Raw genomic sequence first — 23,015 nt, 5'->3', positions numbered from 1 at the left:
GCAGTTTCAGCGGGGAGCGGGACCATACTGTACGATAGTACTCTATTATACTGTGGCAGTGCAGTCGTAAGTTAGCTAAAAACACAGAACACCCACCGTTGGGTGGTCTGTGGCTAAAGATCAGGTTGTAATAGATGGCGGCTTAGGACCAACCACAGACCAACCCCTATAGACATCCATTACAAGACGACTCGCGGTCGCCAGCCTTCCTAGTATTTGCACTGATATAAGCGCGGGCGCTCGCCGTGCCCGATCAGTATCGACCAAGTAACAGACCCGAAAGCAGCGCGTGTTTTTCGCACAAAAAAATTGGAAAAGGGTATTTTGATGCCTTAAAGATGTCCACCTGTAGTGTGAAATGGTGTGGAAAGGTAACAAGAAGCTCAAATTTAAAAACAGACGGCATTACATTCCACAAATAAGTCATATTTATAATTTATTCAGAGCCGGCATAGGTCAACTTACATTGGCCACTTACGCGTCAGTAGAGGGACAGTCATACTTCTGTCCCTTTTCATCTGGCGCGACTGCCCGCCGTCCTTGAAACGGCCAATCACAGCGCGCTTAACACATTCCCCGCCCGCTCCTCGTACCCCAAACACTGGTGACTCGTATCGCGAACAAAATATACAAGATTGCCACTCTATAGGAGGTTCTCTGTGGGACCAACGGACCAACCAACTTATTTAGAAATATAATCTGTGGATATCTCGGAACTTTCGCATGCATGAAGGTCGAAGGTATCCATTTCCAACCGGTAGAGATGTGAATAAAACTATCAACAGTAGCATGCGCTGCATTTTATTACATCATTAAGTTTTATTTAATATATAATCATTATTAAAGTAGATACATATTCATGTTAATACAGAAACTGAAATGCAGCCTATAGATAAAGTCCTTCAGGCGTGCCTTCTTTCTTGCGGTACAACACGCTCTCTTTAGACTTCTTGAAGTCTTCGTTGGTGACCTTCATGCGCCGTTCTCTTAGCGCCATCAAACCAGCCTCTGTACATATAGCCTGGGGACAAACAATAAAATAGTGCTAGGTCTTACCAAAGCTATTGATGCGGTATCGGCTCTAACCGACCACAAATCGCTCGTTACTATGAACATGCGCGCGCGCATGCATTCAGCGACGACTACGCGTAAGCGTCTTTATACTAACGAGCTATTTTTGGTCGGCTAGTGCCTATTCCGCGTCAAGCTTCGGGAGTCCCTTAGAGGTTTTTCATGACAACTAAAAAGAAGTGAGTTTCGAGATGTGTTTATAATATTTAACAGTTGTTAATAACAACTGTAGTAGCTAACAACTTGTTATGATGCGTGATATCGTACATTTTAGACTGCCTCATGCCCATTACAGGTAATATAACAATTTTGATGACGGTAGTTTGATGATAACTTTCCCAAAACTATTGCTCATGCCAATTGTTGCTATATGCTGCTAAGCCCACCATAGGCATTCATGAACATGAATAAAAGAGTATTACGAATAGTACATGGACTAGGGGCCCATTTCTCAAAACTGAAAGTTACGGGTTACAAGCGCAAGTCTCTTTCCAACTTGTCATATAAGGCACCGGCCACACCAGACCGTCGCGTGTCTCGGGGCGCGCAACGGGCGTCCGCGCCACGCCACCTGAGTGTAATTCAAAAAGCGTCTCCTCAGTACATTTTGTATAGGAAGGACGTAAGGCGCGCCGCTGGCGGCGCGGCGCGCGCCCCGCCGCCGCCACGCCACCTGGGGCGCGTCTTACGTTTTTCCTATACAAAATGTACTGAGGAGACGTTTTTTGAATTACACTGAAGCGGCGTGGCGCGGACGCCCGTTGCGCGCCCCGAGACACGCGACGGTCTGGTGTGGCCGGTCACTTAGACATTGACAACCACTTGTAAATTGTAACTTGTAGCTTCGAGACATGGTTCCCTGTTTGTACTAACTAGTAAACCAAATAAGGGAGACCGAAATAAATAAATACAAATAGTACCTTAATGTCAGCACCAGAGAGATCATCCTTAGACATAATGAGTTCCGACAAGTTGACGTCGTCAGCCAGCGTCATCCTCGAGGTGTGGATGGTGAAGATCCTCCGCTTGGTCTTCTCGTCGGGGAGCGGGAACTCAATCTTCCTGTCGATACGGCCGGGGCGGATGAGGGCAGGGTCTAGGGTTTCTATGCGGTTTGTGGCCATGATTACCTGTAACAAAAATAGATAAGCTTCACTTTAGTTAACTGTACATTGATTTACAAACCGTGTTTGGGCAGAGGTTGGATACTGTTCGATTGGGAGGATCCGGCTCGCATTGCTCCCTGGCTATTATTAGGGTTGGCAGAACTGGTCCTTTGCGACCCTAAATAGTCGAAATGGATAGCACCGTGCATTAGAAAAGGACAACATGATTCGACCATGAACCACTGTCATGTTTGGTTTTGTTTGGTTTTGTAGGAAGTGTCCTTTCTGTATGTATGTAAGTACTACTATTTATTCGAATCCCGGTAAGGGCATTTATTTGTGTGATGAGCACAGATATTTATTTTGTTCCTGAGTCATGGATGTTTTCTATGTATACTAGTATGTATATTATATATATTGTTGTCCAAGTACCTGCAACATAAGCCATCTTGAGCTTACCGTGGGACTCAGTCATCTGTCTAAGAATGTCCTGTAATATTTATTATTTACTTATTTATTGTGTTTTGGGTGAATAACAAAAACTACTTACTACAAAATAATTTCACTTACTTTAACATCGCCTCGAGAATCGAAACCATCTAATTGATTAAGCAGCTCCAACATAGTTCTTTGAATTTCTCTTTCACCACCAGAATTCGAGTCATATCTGAAAATAACACAGTAAATGTTATTTAAAAAATGCTACTTGGTTTATGAAAGGTTCTATGTAGACCGAAACACAGTGTACATTGTTGTAATGCACATTGGGTCTATCGGATAAGTGAAATAAATTACCGTTTTGTGCCCACAGCATCGATTTCATCAATGAAAACAATTGACGGCGCGTGCTCCTCAGCCACTCTGAACAGCTCTCGCACAAGCTTCGGCCCGTCACCCTGTGTAAAAAACCTTTATTATAGACATGACTGTTTCTGCTAAAATACACACATATATTCTGTGCTAAAACTTAAAAAAAAACTAGGAAATATAGCATCATGATGGCAAAACATAGAACATTAAGTGATACTATACTAGTTTATGAACTTGAACTTGGCTTGACCAGCTACTGCATGTCTATATAGAAGAGCTTATGTGTACAAAGACTGATTTTTTTAGGGACAAACATTGGACTGGATTGGATTAAATTATGGATAAAATAAATTGACAATATGATGAAGTAAAAGCTAATCTTTTTAACATTAATAATACTTACATTCTCAAAATGAACAAAGCAACATACAATAAACATCACATTTACTGTTTTTTTCTCAGCAACTTACCAAGTACTTCTGGATAAGTTCGGAACCAACAACACGGAGGAATGTCGCAGAGGTCTGGTTGGCAACAGCTTTGGCCAGCAAAGTCTTGCCAGTGCCAGGAGGCCCGTACAGGATCACACCCTTGGGTGGCTTGATGCCCATCTCCTCATAGTACTCTGGGTGAGTTAGAGGCAGCTCTACTGATTCCTATAAACATATTTTTTGTAATCAGATTTAATTTAATTTAAATACTTTATACAAACAGCCTTCTGAATGCATAACAAGGTCAAGTGGAATGAGTAACATGGTTTATTGTGCTTGTGACAAAATTATGAAGAATTTCCTTTCAAATATTTTGAAGTTGGTTTTATTTACACTTCAGTTTCATTTTAATATGGTCACATAATAAATAAAAATAGCCTTTATTATCGAAGTTTGATTTCAAGTACATATATTGTTATTTATTTACATCGGCAACTCCAACTCGTCCTTTGACGAAGGCCTCTGCCTCTTCTAAAGTCTTCCATTGCTTCCTGTCTCATGCCACATTCATTCATGGTCACATAGTATCTTTATTTATTTAAACTTTGTTGTACAAAATAAAACTTATTATATAAAGGCAAACTTGATGCCCAAAGACTGACTGGTACCAATGTTACCATCAGGCTGTATGCTTGTTTGCCACCATGTGGTATTAAAAATAAAGGGCTTTACCGTTTGAGTCAAGCTTATTTGCATCTGTTTATTACCTCTAACAAACCTTACGTAATTTAGTAAAGTTAACATTACCAACCTTAATTTCCTGAATTTGTGTGTCCAGGCCACCGATGTCAGCATATGTCTCCTGTGGAGCCTTCTCCAGCTTCATGACTGACACCATGGGGTCAGTGTCATCCCCTAGCACTCCTACTACTGCATGTACCTGTTGAATATTATCATTATATCAGCCTTTTTTCTGCTACATTGTGATAAAAAATGCGTAGAACTGTTAATGCAATCAAATATTTTTTTCCCTTAGCTTATCGGAAATATTGGTACATCCCACTGCTGGGCTGTGTCCTTTTCCCTGGTTCTCCATAATACCTGATTTGTCACTACTTCTAGTTGATTAGAAAGGCATCAAAGTAGTCTTGAATAGTTATCAAAGTACATATATCTGGGCTTACATGTTTTACATAAATAGTATTTCATAATTTACTTTTTTTGGCATCAAGTTAATCAAACTAATATAAATTGTGGATTCCTTCCTAGAGTCCTAAAAATTCTGTGCAAGAACAAAATACAAAAAGATGATGTTCCTGTACAGGGTCCAAGTTACACATGTTAAAAGGTTTCTTACCTTATGGTTTAACAACACAGAGCAGCCAGGCTCAAGTTGGTCCTTGTCCACAAAGGAGAGGATGCTGACATAATGCTCGCTGCCCACTGACGTGGACACTATGGCATGGTTGTCATCTATAATCTCCTCCAGGTTGCCCACAGACATGGGTGTGCCTCTCAGGTCATCAACCTATGCAAAAATAAATATTTAAAAAGGATAAATGTATCATAACAATGCAACTTTATAGTATATATGGAATAGGTTTGTCAGATTATTAAAATTAGTTTTAACTTGATACCCTGGCATCAGGGCAACCCTGGCTGTCAAACGATAAGCAGCTGATTTTGCTAGGTCCCTTTGAAATAATTATTTTTTAAGCATATTTTAAGTATTAATTAGTATTTAAAGCGTGAAATTAGTATATTTAACATTAAGTTTTGTATAAATATAAGTAGTGAAGTGCTTTAGTGACGTTTACAAGTGTCTTTGATGTCTCAGGTTTGTAGCCGTTATAGGTTATAAATTTGAAATATCTGTTCGCCTTTGTACACTTTCTGAGTCTTATTATCACTAGTTAGTACCGATTGTGTTTCTTTTTCAGTGTTAATCATTGTACAAGGCTAGAACAAGTGTAGGCATAGTGAAACGTCACTATTTCATGTAAGTAACCGCTGAGCTTGAGTAGGCAATTCCTTGCTTTGTTTTGTTTTTAATTCTTTTAAAAACCCATTTACAATGCAAACACGCAGAGCAGCTGCCGCCGCTGCAGCAGCGGCTCTCCAGCAGGAGCCTGAGAAGTGTGATAAGCTCCAACTTACCTTGCTGGAATTAAAACAATCCAAGGAGTTTAGTGCTCAATTGCTCAGTGAAAGAGAAGACAGTGAGAAGGAGCTATTATTGATAATTGATAAAAACGATAAGTTAAAAAAGGAACTGTGTACACTAGAGAGTGATTTTAATAATGTGAACTCGGAGCGGGCCCGGCTTCAGGAGACGGTTGACAGGTTTATGGAGTGTAATGCTGCATATGAACAGGCCCTGAAAGACATCGACTCATTGGAGAGAGCACTGCACGACGCCCACGAACACATCTACGAGCTACGGGAGGCCCAAAACCAAGCAGCTGCGGCACACACTCAGACCTTGTTCGAGGAACTGGTCCGGCCTGCATCTCAGTTGGTTACCGCAGCAATTGAAAACCCTTCAGTAACTACAGACTTAACCAATGATGCCACTACACCAAGGTTAGTAAATTGCAGCGGAAACAAACTAAAGAAGTATATAAAATTAAATAAACTGATCAAAAAAATCAAAAGATGTCAAAAATTAATAAATTGTTTTTTAAAAAATTGAGATTTTGTAAAGTTAATATAAGTTTAGTAGATAAGTTAGATTTGTATACAGCTCAGTTAGAACACAGTAGATTACAGTATGAAACTGACACACAGGCATTAAAGTTAAAAATTCAAAGCCTAGAGGATTCAATAAAATCTTTAGATGTGATAAATGAGAGTTCAAAAAAAGTTATTAGTGAATATTCTTTAGCCATGGATGATTTAATATCCCAGATTAAGCATAATTCAGAGCGGTTTGAGTCGTTGACAAATGCCCAGGCATGTGCATGTAAGCAAGTGACTGGAGATTTGTCGACCAGTGCGCTTGACCCAAGCCTGTGTGACAGTTTACCGCAGGGGCAAATGAATGATAATGGCCCCTTCCACACTTCACAACAAAGCACACCTAAACCTAATGTTGTTATGTACTGTGATGAGATTGGGAGCAATATGAGCTCATTTTTAAATTTTTACTTAAAGGGACTTAGTACAATCAATAACTGTCTGCCTCATAGCAGCTTTGAAAATATCATGAAACAAATTTTAAACGACAGTAATATCAATAGTAAGACAACACTGCTTATCTTTATGGGGAATAGGGGTAATGTAAACAAAAATAATTTAGTAAAATATTATGAACAATTAAACTCATTGGCAGTGCATGAAATTATTTTCTTTACATTCCCCTATTGTAACCAGATGTCAGAGGCAGAAAAAAAAAGAAAATAACACTAGACATAAGTTGAATGTAGCTTTATATAATCTTTGTACATATAGTAGTAAGGTTAGCATAATTGACACTAACAAATTTGTTAGTAACTACCATATACCTATGGTGTTTTTGACTAAAGGTAAATGTTACCTTTCAAATTATTATAAAAGACAAATAGCTTTATCGCTATCCTATTTATTTGACATTTCTGCCAAGAATTTGGCAGACAACTCTGCTCCTATTGAGCAGCAAAGTATGAACTTGGAATTGGTTCCAGTCATAACCAATGATTTAAACTAGCTTCTAAGACAAAAGATTCTGTCTCTGGCAATTTAATTTTAAGTAACTATAAGAATCAATACTGTGAGCAAGGAAAGTATATCCACCTGGTGCATCAAAATATTCAATGTATTAGAGGAAAAGATTTACAAATTGAACTATTCATGAACGAATTTTATGTAGACATTTTATGCATTACTGAACACTGGTTAAAAAACAATGAATTAATGCCTCAATTTAATAATCACCAGGTGGCAAGTTCGTTCACCAGACATAGTTCCATACATGGTGGGTCGTTAATTATAATAAATAGCCAGTTAAAATTTAAGGAACGTAAGGATATCGTTTCCATGTCTGTTGAACGGACTATAGAACTAAGTGCTGTAGAATTGGAGCAATTTATTGTTGTCTGTGTGTATAGGCCGCCATTAAGTAATTTTGAAACTTTTGAAAAAATTATGGAATCTGTGCTACTTAAAATATCATCTTCTAGTAAAAAAATACTTATATGCGGCGACTTTAATGTAAATATCTTGGAAAATTCAACAATAAGTATCAGATTGTTGAATCTTTTCAAATCATGTAATCTCAATCATATTTTTATGGAGCCTACTAGAGTGACTGCCACTAGTGCCACCTGTATAGATAATATTTTCACTGATATTTTTCCTACTACTAAAGATGTAATTAGCAACTTAGAATCAGACCATTTAGGCCAATTGATAGTATTTGAGACATTAAGGAAAAATACTTTGAGAAAACAAATAACTTTTGTACCAGTAACCTCCGACCGCGTGGAACGAATGAAGCAAAGTTTGGTTCAGGCGCTACCCTCCCTGTCTTCCGATATGAGTCCTAATAGTATGTATAATTCATTCTTTCACACTTTTCTGCAACATTATAATGCAATATTTACTTCAAAATCGGTCGTAGTTAGTGGTGCATCAGTTTTTAGTGAGTGGGCTACTGCAGAGTTACATCAACGAAGACGTGCATTGTATGCCTTGTATGAAGAACGGCGGTTTAATACGAGTGATGAATTTAAAGAACATGTTAAGCAATATTCGAAGAAGTTCAAGATAGATTGTCATATCGCTAAGCGAAATTATCTTAGTAATAAAATAAAAAATAGCTCTGACATTATTAAAGCAACGTGGAAAGTAATTAATGTGGAAACTGGTCGCTCGAAACACGCAGTAAAAGATATTAAACTGAATATTGATAACAAAATTATAGATTCCAATTTTGAAGTAGCAACAGAGTTCGAAAAATTTTTCACCGAGATACCAGCATTCACAACTAAGGATTTAAATTCATCACCCTTATCTGCCGTCACATTATTAGAGGAAAACGTTCCTGAGTGTTGTAGAGACCTTTATTTTGAACATGTTTGTACCTCAGATATAGTAAAGGCATTTAAATCAATTAATGTCAAAAAAACTAGTGACCTCTGGGGGTCTCCGTCCATGCCGTAAAATCCTTAGTTGAGGTTGTAGCGCCTGACTTAGCAGTTATATTCAACAACAGTGTTGACTGCGGCGAGTTTCCTGATCTAATGAAACATAGCAAAATAACTCCTTTATTTAAATCCGGCAGCCACTCTGACCCCACTAACTTTAGACCAATATCTGTGCTGCCAACTTTCAGTAAAATATTTGAAAAATTAGTTCTTTCTCAATTAGTACGACATTTTAACGTTAATAATTTAATGCATAATAAGCAATTTGGCTTCACACGGGGTCGCTCGACAACCGATGCTGGTGTTGAGCTAATTAAGCATATTTTCGATGCCTGGGAGGAGTCACAAGATGCTTTAGGTATCTTTTGTGATTTATCTAAGGCCTTCGACTGTGTTTGTCATGAAACATTGATCAGGAAACTACATTATTATGGAGTCAGAGGATCAGCACTAGATTTACTCAAGTCCTACTTAAATGGTAGAATACAAAGGGTAGATGTCAATGGACAGAGATCAACTGGGTCATTGGTCTCTATGGGTGTACCACAGGGATCAATATTGGGGCCTTTCCTGTTCCTTATCTACATAAATGACTTGCCATTCCTTGTAAAGACCCACCATGATATAGTATTGTTTGCAGACGACACCTCACTTATTTTCAAACTCAAACGACAGCAACAAGCTCACAGTGATGTAAACAATGCTATCTCTAAAGTAGTGAACTGGTTCAATGCTAATAATTTATTATTAAATGAAAAAAAGACTAAATGTATTAAGTTTGTCACTAATAGTAACGTAAGGAATGAGCAAACAAGTGTCGTTGTGAAGGATGAGGAATTAGAACTGGTAGATAGTACAGTTTTTCTTGGTATAACTTTAGATTCTAAACTTCAGTGGGGTCCCCATATTGTTAACCTCTCGAATAGACTTAGTTCTGCAGCTTTTGCAGTGAGCAAGATCCGTCAGTTAACAGACGTGAAAACAGCTCGATTAGTTTATTTTAGTTACTTTCACAGCATTATGTCATATGGTATTTTACTTTGGGGCAGTGCTTCAGAGATAAATACCATATTTATTCTGCAGAAGAGGGCTATTCGAGCAATATATAAAATGAACCATAGAGACTCACTTAGAGATAAATTTAAGGACATTAATATAATGACAGTGCATTGTCAATATATTTATGAGAATATTATGTATGTACATAAAAACATTTGTAATTTTAAGAAAAACTGTGATGTACATAATATAAATACTAGAAATAAACATAAACTCGCGGTGCCCTTCACACGGCTCTGTAAAATTAAAAAATCATTCATGGGTAATTGTGTTCGATTTTATAATAAACTTCCGAATCATATTACTGACTTGTCAATTAATAAATTTAAGAATCATGTAAAGCGTGTACTCATTTCCAAAGCTTATTATACAACACAAGACTACATGAATGATAAAACAACGTGGGATTAATTGTTATTCGAAATGGTTTCTTATTTTTACGTTTATTATTATTATTATTGTTGATGAAATTAATATTGTATTTTTTTGGACATTGGATTTTTCCTAGAAATATTCTAGACATGTATTTTTATATATACATATACCTAATTATATATTTTTTGTTTAACGATTATTTTTATATGAAATTGTATATTATAGACTCAATATTATTATGAACAATAATTTACAACAATAAATTGCTCTGATAATTAGGTTAGATTAAGATCATAATATATATGTAATGAACTATTCATAAGAGCTTGTAACTAGGCCTACATGAATAAAGATATTTTGAATTGAATTGAATTGATAAAAAACCGGCCAAGAGCGTGTCGGGCCACGCTCAGTGTAGGGTTCCGTAGTTTTCCTTATTTTTCTCAAAAACTACTGAACCTATCAAGTTCAAAACAATTTTCCTAGAAAGTCTTTATAAAGGTCTGCTTTTGTGATTTTTTTCATATTTTTTAAACATATGGTTCAAAAGTTAGAGGGGGGGGACGCACTTTTTTTTCCTTTAGGAGCGATTATTTCCGAAAATATTAATATTATCAAAAAACGATCTTAGAAAACCCTTATTCATTTTTAAATACCTATCCAACAATATATCACACTTTGGGGTTGGAATGAAAAAAAAATATCAGCCCCCACTTTACATGTAGGGGAGGTACCCTAATAAAACATTTTTTTCCATTTTTTATTTTTGCACTTTGTTGGCGTGATTGATTTACATATTGGTACCAAATTTCAGCTTTCTAGTGCTAACGGTTACTGAGATTATCCGCGGACGGACGGACGGACGGACAGACGGACAGACAGACATGGCGAAACTATAAGGGTTCCTAGTTGACTATGGAACTCTAAAAATGATATTATCAATGACTAAACAAAGACAGAGCCCAATAACAAAGCTGACAAGGCAAATTACAACTTAGAATTTGTTTGCTTTTTAGTTTGGATGAATGGACAATGCCCTACTTTTCTTTATTTTATGTATACTTGAATGTAATGAGAACAACTCTTACCTTAGACCTTTCCTCCTCAATCTTCTCCTCCTGGGGCTTCAGTCTCTCCTGGTTGCGGATGAATTCCTCCTCCATCAGCAAGTAGTCCTTTATTCTCTCCAATTTCAACAACTTCAGTCTACATCTAGTGTGTGGAGTGACTTGAGGCAGCTTTAAGGCTGCGTCAGGCCCCTTAGCCTTGCGCTTCTTCTTGCCAACCCTGGTAGGGATCGGAGGCTCGTACTTCTTCTTCTTATCCTTGTCATCTTTTTTGTCTCCACCGCTTCCTCCGCCAGACTGATTCTGACCCTAATATAAAACAAATAATGGTGTTATTACTTTTATCCAAATTTGAATACATACATGGATAATTACAGAATATTTGGGTAACTTACCATTATTTAGAACTATTAAACTTATTTAATTATTTATAAAACTATAAATCCACAAAATAATAACCCCAATGACAGGGATTACAAAGCGAAATTTTTACTTTTAATTTTTGTGTTGCCAAGTGTAATTCCCAATCGGTAACAGTTTACCGGTTTTTTATTATACATGAAAACAAATGCTTGACTAATAAAATACCTAATGCCGTTTGGTAACTGCAATGTTATCAAAGATTACTAAAAGTATTGGAAAATGTTGTCAATAAAATAAATCACACAATGCAGGAACTAAACGCAGTTGAGAATTTTGACGTGTCGTCTCGTCGTGTTCTACTCTTGTCACTTCAATTTCATTTCATTGGTGTTGTGGAAAATTATTGAAATAGAAAGTGTAAAGTGTTCATATTAGAGTTTTGATAAATAAATTAGGATAAGATGTCACAAATTTCTTAATTAATTATATTGAAAAAACGCTTGTTATTTATAAGGAATCTTTACACAGTGAGGAAGCGATAAATATTCAAGATGGTTTTAGCAGATTTAGGTCGGAAAATCACGACTGCTTTACAGTCCCTCAGTCGGGCTACCATTATCAATGAAGAGGTGATTATAATCCAAATACTATGATGGTTTTTAATATAATTATTTGCTTCTAATTTTTTATATATCACGCAGGTTCTGAATTCTATGCTAAAAGAAATTTGCGCTGCCCTGTTGGAAGCAGATGTTAATATTCGTCTAGTGAAGAACCTCCGCGAGAATGTGCGCGCTGTTATCGACTTCGACGAGATGGCTGGAGGCCTCAATAAGCGGCGGATGATCCAGTCAGCTGTGTTCAAAGAACTTGTCAAGGTGAGAACTTTACCCATTACACATACACTGATATTTAGTAAATATATGTATTTTTTGCTATGAAAACTGAATATTTTTCTTTGACCAAGTATTGTAGATACAGAGATTATGAATTTGATACATATAAAATTATAAACAACAATGAATATGATACTGATTAAATGTTTACACTCATTGATATGATTGTTTTTGTTTACAGCTTGTAGACCCAGGAGTGAAACCATATCAGCCAGTGAAAGGGAAACCCAACATCATCATGTTTGTAGGTCTCCAGGGTTCTGGCAAGACCACAACTTGTACAAAACTGGCATACCATTACTTAAGAAAGAACTGGAAGTCCAGTTTAGTGTGTGCTGACACATTCAGAGCTGGTGCCTATGATCAAGTCAAACAGAATTGTACTAAAGCCAGAATACCCTTTTATGGAAGGTATGTTTTCTGTTATTTTGTCTTTCGTGTGTTTGAGCTATATGGAGATAGCAGATGCAATTAGGGTGAAACTGTTTGTGTTTATGTGTGTCACATGCATGTGTGTGTTCTAACCAGTCATTATTAGCCATATTCTATACACTATTTAGTTACTTTCTCTGTGGATTTTTTTTATATTACACTTGGTTTCCATCTTTCTTGTTGCTTTTCGGTCCAGAGCCCGTCTTCTTAATTAGATTTTTGTCAATTTTTATGTCAAGATTGCTTACCTTCTATCCATATTATATTATAAATGGGAGAGTGTGTGTTTGTTTGTCTGTCTTTCACGGCAAAACGGAGCGACGAATTGACGTGATTTTTAAGCGGAGATAGTTGAAGGGATGGAGATTGACATTGGCTACTTTTGGTCTCTTTCTAGCGCGAGCGACGCCACGGGCAAAAGCTAGTCCATACTAATATTATAAATTGGAAAGGTGTGTCTGTTTGTTTGTCCGTCTTTCACGGCAAAACGGAGCGACGGATTGACGCGATTTTTTAAGTGAAGATATTTGAAGGGATAAAGAGTGACATAGGCTATTTTTGTCTCTTTCTAACCCTCCACTTCCCTAAAATGGGGAGTAGCAGTTTATATGGAGTATTCCTCAATTTTCGAATTTAACGCGAGCAAAGCCGCGGGCAAAAGCTAGTACTTTATAATGCTAAAAAACAATGTATACTACTTGGTCTTCTTGATTGTAAGGCTTAAAAAATTTTCAATTCTTCTTACAGTTACACTGAAGTAGATCCTGTAGTGATAGCCACAACCGGTGTGGAGATGTTCAAGAAGGAAGGCTTTGAGATGATCATTGTGGACACCAGTGGGCGGCACAAGCAGGAGGAGTCTCTCTTTGAAGAGATGTTGGCAGTTGCCAATGCCATTGTAAGTATTAGTTGTAACTATAAAGCCAGGTATACTATAGGACAAATTTGCACAGAAGGTGGCATATTGCCTGTGTGTGACATTGCTGGAATGTTTAGCCAAGTTACAATTCAGTTCAATTATTGTTCTTTTGTGCTAAATGGCTGTTTAAGGCATAAACATTGTAGTATAGCAGATGCAACCATGTTGTCACAACAGTCAACCAATTGGAACACTAGTGACATTATAAATCAGATTTTAAGAAATCTCTTACTGCTTGTCAAAATAGACACAATGGTTGTCGGCTGGCTGAAAAAGCCAACAACTAACTAACTAAACTAACTACTGCTTGTCATTTCGACATGGTTGTAGAGTGGCCTAGGGTTCCAATTGGTTGACTGTACTTAACATCATTATTGGATTTAAGACTAGTTAATATTGTTTTGACCCCTTGTTCTTACTCTTGCTTCACATGCAAAGGAACCCCCACCCATACTCCCTGAGGAGTTAAGGAAAGCAATAAACTCCCAAAAGTTGGACAAATTATCAGGCCCAGATAAAATATCCAACTAATGAGAGGAACAGTCAAAGAAGTCTGGAAACCTCTGTTTATAGCTTTCATTGACTATAAAGTGTTTGACAGTTAAAACCTCAGGGACTTCACAACACCTAGATATTATCAGGAAGATATATGTTTCTTGCCTGTTATGGTTACGTTACGGTCCCCTGAGTCACGCTGGTTTTATGCAAAATTATGCTACTGAAATTATGCAAGCATGCATGTAGTCCATATTTGTAGGTGGCAAAGTAAGGAAAGGGCTTGTTAATACCAGAAAAATGCCTGTTTGCATAGTTTAAGTAGCATAATTTTGCATAGAACCAGCGTGACTCGGGGGACCGTAACCATGGCAATAACAGGCAAGAAAAAGTTGATTCACCCATGTATACATTTATTTTATACTATTAGTAAAAGTAGTATCAGACTATAATTGACTAACTAATTCTTTCAGTTTTTTTAGAATAAGTTCACTGTATCTATAAAAAATTTCATGTTTCATGTCCCAACAGAAACCTGACAACATAATCTTCGTGATGGACGCCACAATAGGTCAGGCTTGCGAAGCGCAGGCCCGAGCCTTCAAGGAGAAGGTAGACATTGGTTCAGTCATCATCACCAAGTTGGATGGCCACGCTAAGGGAGGAGGTGCACTTTCAGCGTAAGTTCAAATTAAATCCTATTTAGCGAACACGTATATTCGTTTGCGATTTTTACATTGCGGACTCTTGAGATTACATTCAATTCAGCATTCCAAACATCGCAATGTAAGTGCTCGCAGTAAATCAGACCTTTAGTCTTAACGGCCTGGCTACGTCGTTGGGAATCTAGTGGCGGTAACCATTAGTAGTAATGAAAGCTCAGATCGTTGTTATCTCGCTCGAACTTGTGGTATGTAGTGGATGAGCCGTAGAGGTGTCTTCTAGCTCGCGTTTTTGCGAGGAGCCCGTGAAAGGGTTGACGAAAAACAGAGTAGAAGAATAAAGAATATCGACCGCATACACGTCATTAAAGCTTCGATTTAAGGTTCAAATTATATTGCACTTTCTAAAAGTATGTCTTTAAAAACGAATTTATTTCACATAATTAATGATTCAAAGCTGAATTATGTAAAAAGGATTCGTTTTTTTAAACCCTGTGGATGTAAAATGTTTAAGAAAAATTAAAATGTAATAATATGTTACAGTAAAGACCACAAACACTTACATTCTGGTCTGGGATGAAGACATAGGCATCTATTGTAATAATAATTCCAATTTAAGTGCTTGCTTTAAAGACAACAATCTTTTTACAGTGTAGCAGCAACACAGAGTCCCATCATCTTCATAGGCACAGGCGAGCACATTGACGACCTGGAGCCCTTCAAAACCAAACCGTTCATAAACAAGCTGCTAGGCATGGGAGACATCGAGGGCTTGCTCGACAAGGTCAACGAACTCAAGCTGGATGACAATGATGAGCTGTTGGAGAAGCTGAAGCATGGCCAGTTCACGCTGCGCGCTATGTACGAGCAGTTCCAGAATATTATGAAGATGGGACCCTTTTCACAGATTATGGTATGAATTTAATTTAACTGTTAATTCTATAGTATCTTTTTTCGTTAAGTCTTTAAGTGAACAAACATGCCGGTCGATTTAGATGGCACCATACGGCGTCATAATGTTACGCCAAGGAAAAGCTATTTGCATGTATTGTTATACGAATTATATATGTACCATATTTTACTTAAGGCAGCGTCCCCACTTAGGCGTCGCGTGTCTCGCGGCGCGCAACGGACGTCTCCGCCACGCCGCCTGAATGTAATTCAAAAAACGTCTCATCAGTACATTTTGTATAGGAAGGACGTAAGACGGGCCCCAGGCGGCATGGAGGCAGCGTGGCGCGCTGTAAAATGTACAGAGGAGACGTTTTTTGAATTATATTCAGGCGGCGTGGCGGAGACGTCCGTTGCGCGCCGCAAGACATGCGTCTTACGAGTGTGGATGGTCCCTTAGACTGACAGAAAAAGTTACGAATTCATTCAAAGTAGTGCCAAAATGTAGTCTAAATCACTTTAAATATTCTATGATTTATGATTGTTTTCTTTTTGTACAGGGCATGATCCCAGGCTTCTCACAAGACCTCATGTCTAAAGGCAGCGAACAGGAGTCAATGGCGAAACTGAAACGACTTATGACCATCATGGACTCAATGAACGAGGGCGAGCTCGACCATCGCGACGGCGCCAAGCTCTTCTCCAAGCAGCCCACCCGCATCACCCGGGTCGCCCAGGGCGCGGGAGTCACAGAAAGAGACGTCAAAGACCTCATTGCTCAATACACCAAATTCGCTGCGGTCGTCAAGAAAATGGGCGGCATCAAGGGCTTATTCAAAGGCGGTGACATGGCTAAAAACGTTAACCAAACTCAGATGGCTAAACTTAACCAACAAATGGCTAAAATGATGGACCCGAGAATCCTCCAGCAGATGGGCGGCATGTCGGGACTACACAACATGATGCGGCAGCTGCAACAGGGCTCAAGCGGGATGAATAGTCTGATGGGCGGCAAATGACAGTAGATTTTTTATTATTTAAGCCACCGAACTGTAATTAAACAATATTATAACCAATAAAAAACTGGATACGGAGTGTAGAGTTCTGTTTTGATACCTTCAAACTAAAAAAAATTCTAGCGACTAAGCGCGACAGCGAAATGAATATACCTTTCTCTGTCCGTCCGCTTCATCTGCTTGCCAGAAATTTGTTCTGTTAAAACCCGTGTTTTTTCTATCGCCAGATATTTTAGAGATCGTTCTTGGTAGCTGGCACAAACGACAAGCCAGGCATTGAGAAGAACTTTTGTAGGCAGAAAAAATGCAGGTAGAAATACACTAATCTTAATCGGTCATCCTTCTCACAATTGCGCATTTGCTAGAACGAGACAATACAACCATCATTTAGCTACCGAATGAAGGCGTTTTTATCTGTAGCTTAAACGCATTTCTACAATACGTCAAACTGACATTAATCATGGATGTCAAAAAATTATTTATTGAACATGGTTTTTTGTTTTAGTTAAATTAATCATGTTTTTTTACTGAAAAGCTAGTAATGATTACAAAATCTTTATTCGGTTTAAATTTGTGTCGCTTTTTGAAAGTCAGGGTATTGGAAATTTCTTTCATAATTTGAAACATTCATTTATTGAATAAACATTCCTTGATGCTCAAGTTTTCCATATTTTAAGGTTTTCAGTAGTAATACGATACCAGAACGGCGAAAAATTCGTTCGAAAGTAGATATGGAGTTGAAATGCAGAGATAACCCTGTCGTGCTGAAGTTGGATTCGCCTGAATTTCATAATATTTTCACTCAGGAGGTTATAGATTTAAAGAAATTATTTGACAAATATCAATATGAAATAAGGATTGCTGGTGGTGCAGTAAGGTATGCAGTTGTGCTATGTCTTAATTGCAAACCTCTACCCGCATTTTAATTTGCATAGAATCATCATTTCTTGCCATAAACGGTACCCTTTGTCCTACCTGGCACTTGCATTGTAACTGTTTCATCAGTTAATTTCAACTATCAAACCGTGAAGCGGTAGTATGTAATATTACTGTTACACATGGAAGTAATGTAATTATGTAGGATAAATTGCATACTATTTGTATTTTTAGGGATCTACTAATGGGTTTACAACCAAAAGACCTGGATTTTGCTACACCAGCTACACCACAGCAAATGAAAGATATGTTCACAGGAGAAAATATAAGGTTGATAAATATGAGTGGAGAAAAACATGGCACTATCACTCCTAGGATCAATGATAGAGAGAACTTTGAAGTAACCACACTAAGAGTTGATATTGTGACGGATGGACGGCATGCTGAGGTTGAGTTTACAACAGATTGGAAACTTGATGCAAATAGGAGAGATTTGACAATCAATTCCATGTTTCTGGGTATGTATCTCTCAATCGGAGCATAGGCACTTGTAAATTCCAGAGACTTCTATTAACACTAATTGTCACACAAACTGGCTTTGTCAAATCTCTGTAACATCAGAAATGGATGGCTCTACCTACACATTCATGCATTACCTGTAGGTAATGCACAGTGCACAAATGTATCTGAAGGAGGCATGAAAATAGTGAAACCAAGGGACAGTTAGTGTTAAACCTTCTTCTCAAAACTATTGCCAAGTTGTCAAGGCTTGCCTGACCTTGTGGATCTGAGTGGAAATCTGGCCTGGTCCTCTAAATAATCTGTTGTTTCATTCCCTAACAAACCTATAACACAATAACATTTTTTCACTTTCAGGTTTTGAAGGAAATGTATATGATTACTTTTATGGGTATGATGATTTAAAGCAGAGAAGAGTAGCCTTTGTAGGTGATGCTGATGTCAGGATAAAGGAAGACTATCTCAGAATCATGAGGTACTTCCGCTTCTATGGAAGGATAGCTGAAAGGCCAGACAATCATGACAGAAAAACTCTTGAAGTTATTAGAAATAATGCAGAGGGATTGCAGAATATATCAGGAGAAAGAATCTGGATGGAGCTAAAGAAGATCCTACAGGGCTCATTTTCAGGAGCTCTTTTAAAGACAATACTAGATGTAGGATTAGGGAAACATATTGGTAAATATTTTTTCAAAATAAGATAATGAAGAAAAAAATTAAAACTTTAATTAGGCAATTTCAGTTTGTGGAATTTGAATGTTTTAGGGTTGCCAATTGATCCTAATATAGAGGAGCTGGACAGGGTACTAATAAGAGGCAGGCACCTGGGCCTGCATCCAATGAGTTACCTAGCTGCATTGCTGCGGGACATGGATGAAGTTACAGTTTTACAAAGGAGGCTCAAATTCTCAGGATATGACAGAGAGATGTTGTATTACATTGTAGAGCACAGAGAGAATAAGGAGGGTGCCAGGCCATTATTGTAAGTAGATTATCATCAGAGTTCGGGCAGTTGGGAGTCATTTGTATGACATTTTCGGAATAATGAACCATGTTAGGTAGGTTCCCACTTAAGCGTCGCGTGTCTCGGGGCGCGCAACGGACGTCTCCGCCACGCCGCCTGAATGTAATTCAAAAAACGTGGCGTTACATTCAGGCGGCGTGGCGCGGACATCCGTTCCGCACCTCAGGACATGCGTCTCTTAGGTGTGGCCGGTCCCTTAGAATGATGTCTAGTTGTCCGATCTTTGATTACCATATATACTATTTCTTTTTAAAGGCTCATGTGTGCTTGGGAGTCTGCTTGACAACTAATACCAAGTATTTGCTTCACACTACACAATCTTTTTTTAAATGAACATTATTTCTTTTCAGGCCATATGAGAAGTTAGTTCTAAACACGAAAATCAAACAAAAAGATGCTGTGGATTATGTTCGTGAGGTACTGAAATACAGAGGGGACGAAAACTTACTACAAGAGTTCAACAGATGGGAGATACCTCGATTCCCAATGACTGGCAAAATCCTCAAAGATAATGGTGTACCACCTGGGAAGATGTATGGTGTAATTATTTCTAAATTGAAAGATGTATGGATAGATAACAACTACATGCAAACAGCAGATGACTTGGCAAAACTTATACCTAATATTATAGAAAGATTTGAGATGAGAAAATAAAATTTTCTTAGCAAGCATATTGTTTTATTGCTTAAAGCCATAAAATATATTATTAATTTAACATCAATGAAACAACAATGATTTAATCTGAATCTCAAAATCACTAAAAATAAATGTCGTATATCAGGCAAAATTTATTTGTTGATTACAATAAGAGTTTGATTTCATTTTTATACTAGCAGCACCTTTTTGGCATCAACAAAGAGCTGCATTTGCCTGAGATCGACAAAATAAAATTAAACAGAGGTGCGATTGGGTGGAGTGTAGGGTTCATATCTATCACAGCCATCATCATCATCCTTGTGGTCCAAGAAGCAGCGTTTGCAGAACAGGTACCGGCAACCAAGGCAGCGCATAGTAGCATCTTCATTGCATATTTCACAAAACGGCAGCTCATCGTTGGTTGTGGGGCTTAGTTGTTCATCAAGGAGGGCTTCCGTTTTCAACTAAAATGCATGCAAATTGCCATCAAACATCTAAAATTTTACCATTTTGACCTAGCCTATGAGAGTATTTGTGATAAAACTTTTTAACTTTTAAATGATTTTCATGAGTATGTTACTATTACTAAAATATTGGTTAAAAATATCCATTTGTTCTAAGAACATACAGCACAAAAATAAAAAAATCCTTTGTACTACTTTAGATGGCTAAAATATATTGCTTCTGTAAAGAATTTATTTACCCTTTCTATAATCTTTTTAACAGTGTCTTCTTCATCTTCTGAGGGTGTGTCTTCAACATTAACATTAGTAACATTACTTGTTTGAGAGGGACCCCCATTTCCTTTTAAATTCTGCAGTCTGGACTCCATATTAGTAACCAAGCCATTGAATTCATCAGTATATTTGTTATCAATGCCTGATTTTGCTTGGTATTGCTTAAGTAAATCATCTATTTGCTCCTGTTCTGATCTTTTATCTGGTGCTACCAGGACTGGCTGTAAAAAGGAAGTTAAATTATGGTTAACTGACCTAACTCTAGCCACTTCAGAAGAATAATATTTTTACATAAAGTATAATAGAGAAATTAACCTACTTTTGTTTGTAGTGTAGCTACTGGCACACCTCTTAATTTCGCCAATCGCTCTAGTAGCTCGGCATCAGAAGTTGATGGCATCTCTCCTTTGATGTTTTGAAGACGTCTTGATATTTCCCCCTCAGAGGTTTCTACTTTCTCCTTTTCTTTCAACATAAGTAACCTGGCTTGTATTTCTTGATCCTTTTCATTTTGTACCCTTTCGTTGCTGGTACTATCTGTGCTGGATTGACCTTTAACCGCTCCAATTCGCCTAAGTAGCAAAAAAAGTTCTTTTGAAATAGTAAACAAAATAGAAATTTAGAAAGACAAAGATTGTTTTTAAAATCTTACTTGTAGTATGTATCTGGTGGTTCAATAGGCTTAGCCTTTGATTCAGCTGCTTGCTTGCATTTTACACAGACCTATAAAAGAGGAAACATTAAAAAAAAGATATAATAAAAGAGGGAATATATTCATTCATTTCATCATTATCAGTCATTTAAGTAAGCGCTTACCTTAGCTTCAGAGTTAATTTTCTTCAAAAATATCTTGTGTTCTAAACATTTGGAGCAGTAACTGAATCCACAACCAGGGCAGCCTTTCTGAAATTAAAAGCAAGATAGATGCAAGTGGGTACACACAAAATTAAAAAATGTATTGCCTTTATGCATTAACTAACCTCTTTGCGCAATAAAGTGAAGGGTTTTGCACATGTATTACAAGACATAATGATATAAATTATTGAAAAGAACAGTAAGTTATGCTAATTATGAATCATTTTTATTGTATTTCTGGGGGATTACTGCTGTACTGTAAACATGTAGTGTCAACTTCATAAGTTGCCAAGTGACATTGACAGTTTATTTGAGCCTTTGTTAAAAACATCCGGCTTTTTGACGTGATAACGTCTAATAACTCGTTACTACGGGCAGCATGCACGAAAAAGATGACGTCATTGTCCCGTTTCCCAAGAGAGCGAAAGCGCCATCTATTGGCGCGCGTAGGAACTAAGCGGCTGATCGATGCTCTCGGTATGGTTGTAGCGTGTGGCCTGAGTAAAGCACCACAGCTGCGACAGATGGCGCGCCCGTGGTCGTTCGGTGTAGTCGCGCTGTGGTGTAACCACTGTACCTACCTACCTCTATTAAATACATGTATATAACATTAAATAATCATCATAATATTTACTTATATACATAACTACTAAATATCATTAATACTATAATATCTATCACACTAAACATAAATAATAAACACAAATACAATAAATAATAAACTTATATAAAAACATCCACCAAGCAAGAGCAAGTGGTTTGTGTATGGACGGTTGGGGTATAAGCGATTTTAGGACTTAGAAAATGTTTAAATTGCAGCCTTGGCAGCGATCTATTCGCCGGGTTAGCTAGTAAGCTAGTTATCTAGTTAAGTATTAGATTTAAGTTTATTGGTTGGGGACTGAAAATCAGCGGTCTCGCTGAGTCTCATCCATTTTACTGCACACACATCTGTAATTTTACTTACTAAGTTTTTATAAGTCCTTACATGTCCATTTTGTGCTGTGTTGGTAAATAAATATCTTTTTATTTTTATTTTTTTATTTTAAATTTAAAAACATGAAAGATTGCATTAAAATAAGCATCTTTTATAGAATGAAGTTGGTTGAAAAACCTACTTATTTAGGAGTTAGAGCAGTATGAAGTTGCGAATTTTCCCATAGTATTTACTAAGGCGCCAGAGACGGAAAATTTACGATGATTTTTTTTACCAATATAACCTATGTTAATAGTGATAAATCATATAGAACACGTTTAAATAAGGATGTTTTGTTATATAAACTTTTTCTTTTCCATTAATATTTACTGAGATATTACAGTGTTTTCACATTATCCGATCCGATATCGGATGTCGGACCGATATCCCATACATTACAGGCGCCATCTTGGATTTTTTCTATTGAAATCCTTCCGACATCCGATATCGGATCGGATAATGTGAAAACACACTTTGGGTTCTAAGATTAGTAAATGGCACTAGCACTTTAATAAAATTAACGCGTGTCTCGCAAACGGTCTAGGATACAAAATGACGACTTTTATATAGGTATAGGTTAGGTTCGTTAGGTATCTTCAAACGGCCGACGGCCAAACTGCACAGAATAGGAGCCCCGCGTAAGCGTAAGTGCGTTTTCACATTATCCGATCCGATA

At 37.5% G+C, this 23,015-nt stretch overlaps 4 protein-coding genes across 5 annotated transcripts; 2 read left to right on the top strand and 2 right to left on the bottom strand.

Annotated features, from left to right (window-relative positions):
- Positions 1–783: 783 nt before the first annotated feature.
- Positions 784–11,568, bottom strand: LOC125232771 (26S proteasome regulatory subunit 4). The gene is made up of 9 exons (XM_048138552.1): positions 11,438–11,568; positions 11,064–11,351; positions 4,776–4,946; positions 4,230–4,358; positions 3,458–3,643; positions 2,973–3,073; positions 2,748–2,844; positions 1,992–2,201; positions 784–1,021 (listed from the first exon to the last, which is right to left on the bottom strand). The coding sequence occupies exons 1-9, from the start codon at positions 11,438–11,440 to the stop codon at positions 887–889; spliced, it is 1,320 nt and encodes a 439-aa protein (XP_047994509.1). The 5' UTR covers positions 11,441–11,568; the 3' UTR covers positions 784–886.
- Positions 11,569–11,772: 204 nt separating this feature from the next.
- Positions 11,773–16,799, top strand: LOC125232600 (signal recognition particle 54 kDa protein). Its single transcript, XM_048138325.1, has 7 exons — positions 11,773–12,034; positions 12,107–12,283; positions 12,483–12,712; positions 13,481–13,631; positions 14,679–14,827; positions 15,461–15,722; positions 16,261–16,799. Exons 1-7 carry the CDS (start codon positions 11,957–11,959, stop codon positions 16,717–16,719), a joined length of 1,506 nt encoding a protein of 501 aa, XP_047994282.1. The 5' UTR covers positions 11,773–11,956; the 3' UTR covers positions 16,720–16,799.
- A 310-nt stretch (positions 16,800–17,109) lies between these two features.
- Positions 17,110–19,804, top strand: LOC125232597 (CCA tRNA nucleotidyltransferase 1, mitochondrial). 2 transcript variants are annotated; one of them, XM_048138322.1, is made up of 6 exons: positions 17,110–17,311; positions 17,394–17,593; positions 17,827–18,110; positions 18,469–18,789; positions 18,877–19,093; positions 19,486–19,804. In XM_048138322.1, exons 1-6 carry the CDS (start codon positions 17,258–17,260, stop codon positions 19,787–19,789), a joined length of 1,380 nt encoding a protein of 459 aa, XP_047994279.1. In that variant the 5' UTR covers positions 17,110–17,257; the 3' UTR covers positions 19,790–19,804. The 2 variants fall into 2 exon arrangements, with proteins under 2 accessions (XP_047994279.1, XP_047994280.1); XM_048138323.1 differs by having other exon boundaries at positions 17,197–17,593.
- On the bottom strand, positions 19,800–21,634 carry LOC125232599 (abscission/NoCut checkpoint regulator). Its single transcript, XM_048138324.1, has 6 exons — positions 21,489–21,634; positions 21,325–21,411; positions 21,161–21,231; positions 20,828–21,080; positions 20,475–20,729; positions 19,800–20,235 (listed from the first exon to the last, which is right to left on the bottom strand). Exons 1-6 carry the CDS (start codon positions 21,534–21,536, stop codon positions 20,026–20,028), a joined length of 924 nt encoding a protein of 307 aa, XP_047994281.1. The 5' UTR covers positions 21,537–21,634; the 3' UTR covers positions 19,800–20,025.
- Between the last annotated feature and the right edge of the window lie 1,381 nt (positions 21,635–23,015).

Source organism: Leguminivora glycinivorella, chromosome 13 (assembly GCF_023078275.1).
Source record: "Leguminivora glycinivorella isolate SPB_JAAS2020 chromosome 13, LegGlyc_1.1, whole genome shotgun sequence".
Classification (NCBI taxonomy): Eukaryota; Metazoa; Arthropoda; class Insecta; order Lepidoptera; family Tortricidae; genus Leguminivora; species Leguminivora glycinivorella.
The sequence above is the reverse complement of the archived record's forward strand: the minus strand, read 5'-3'. Positions and strand labels throughout refer to the sequence as shown.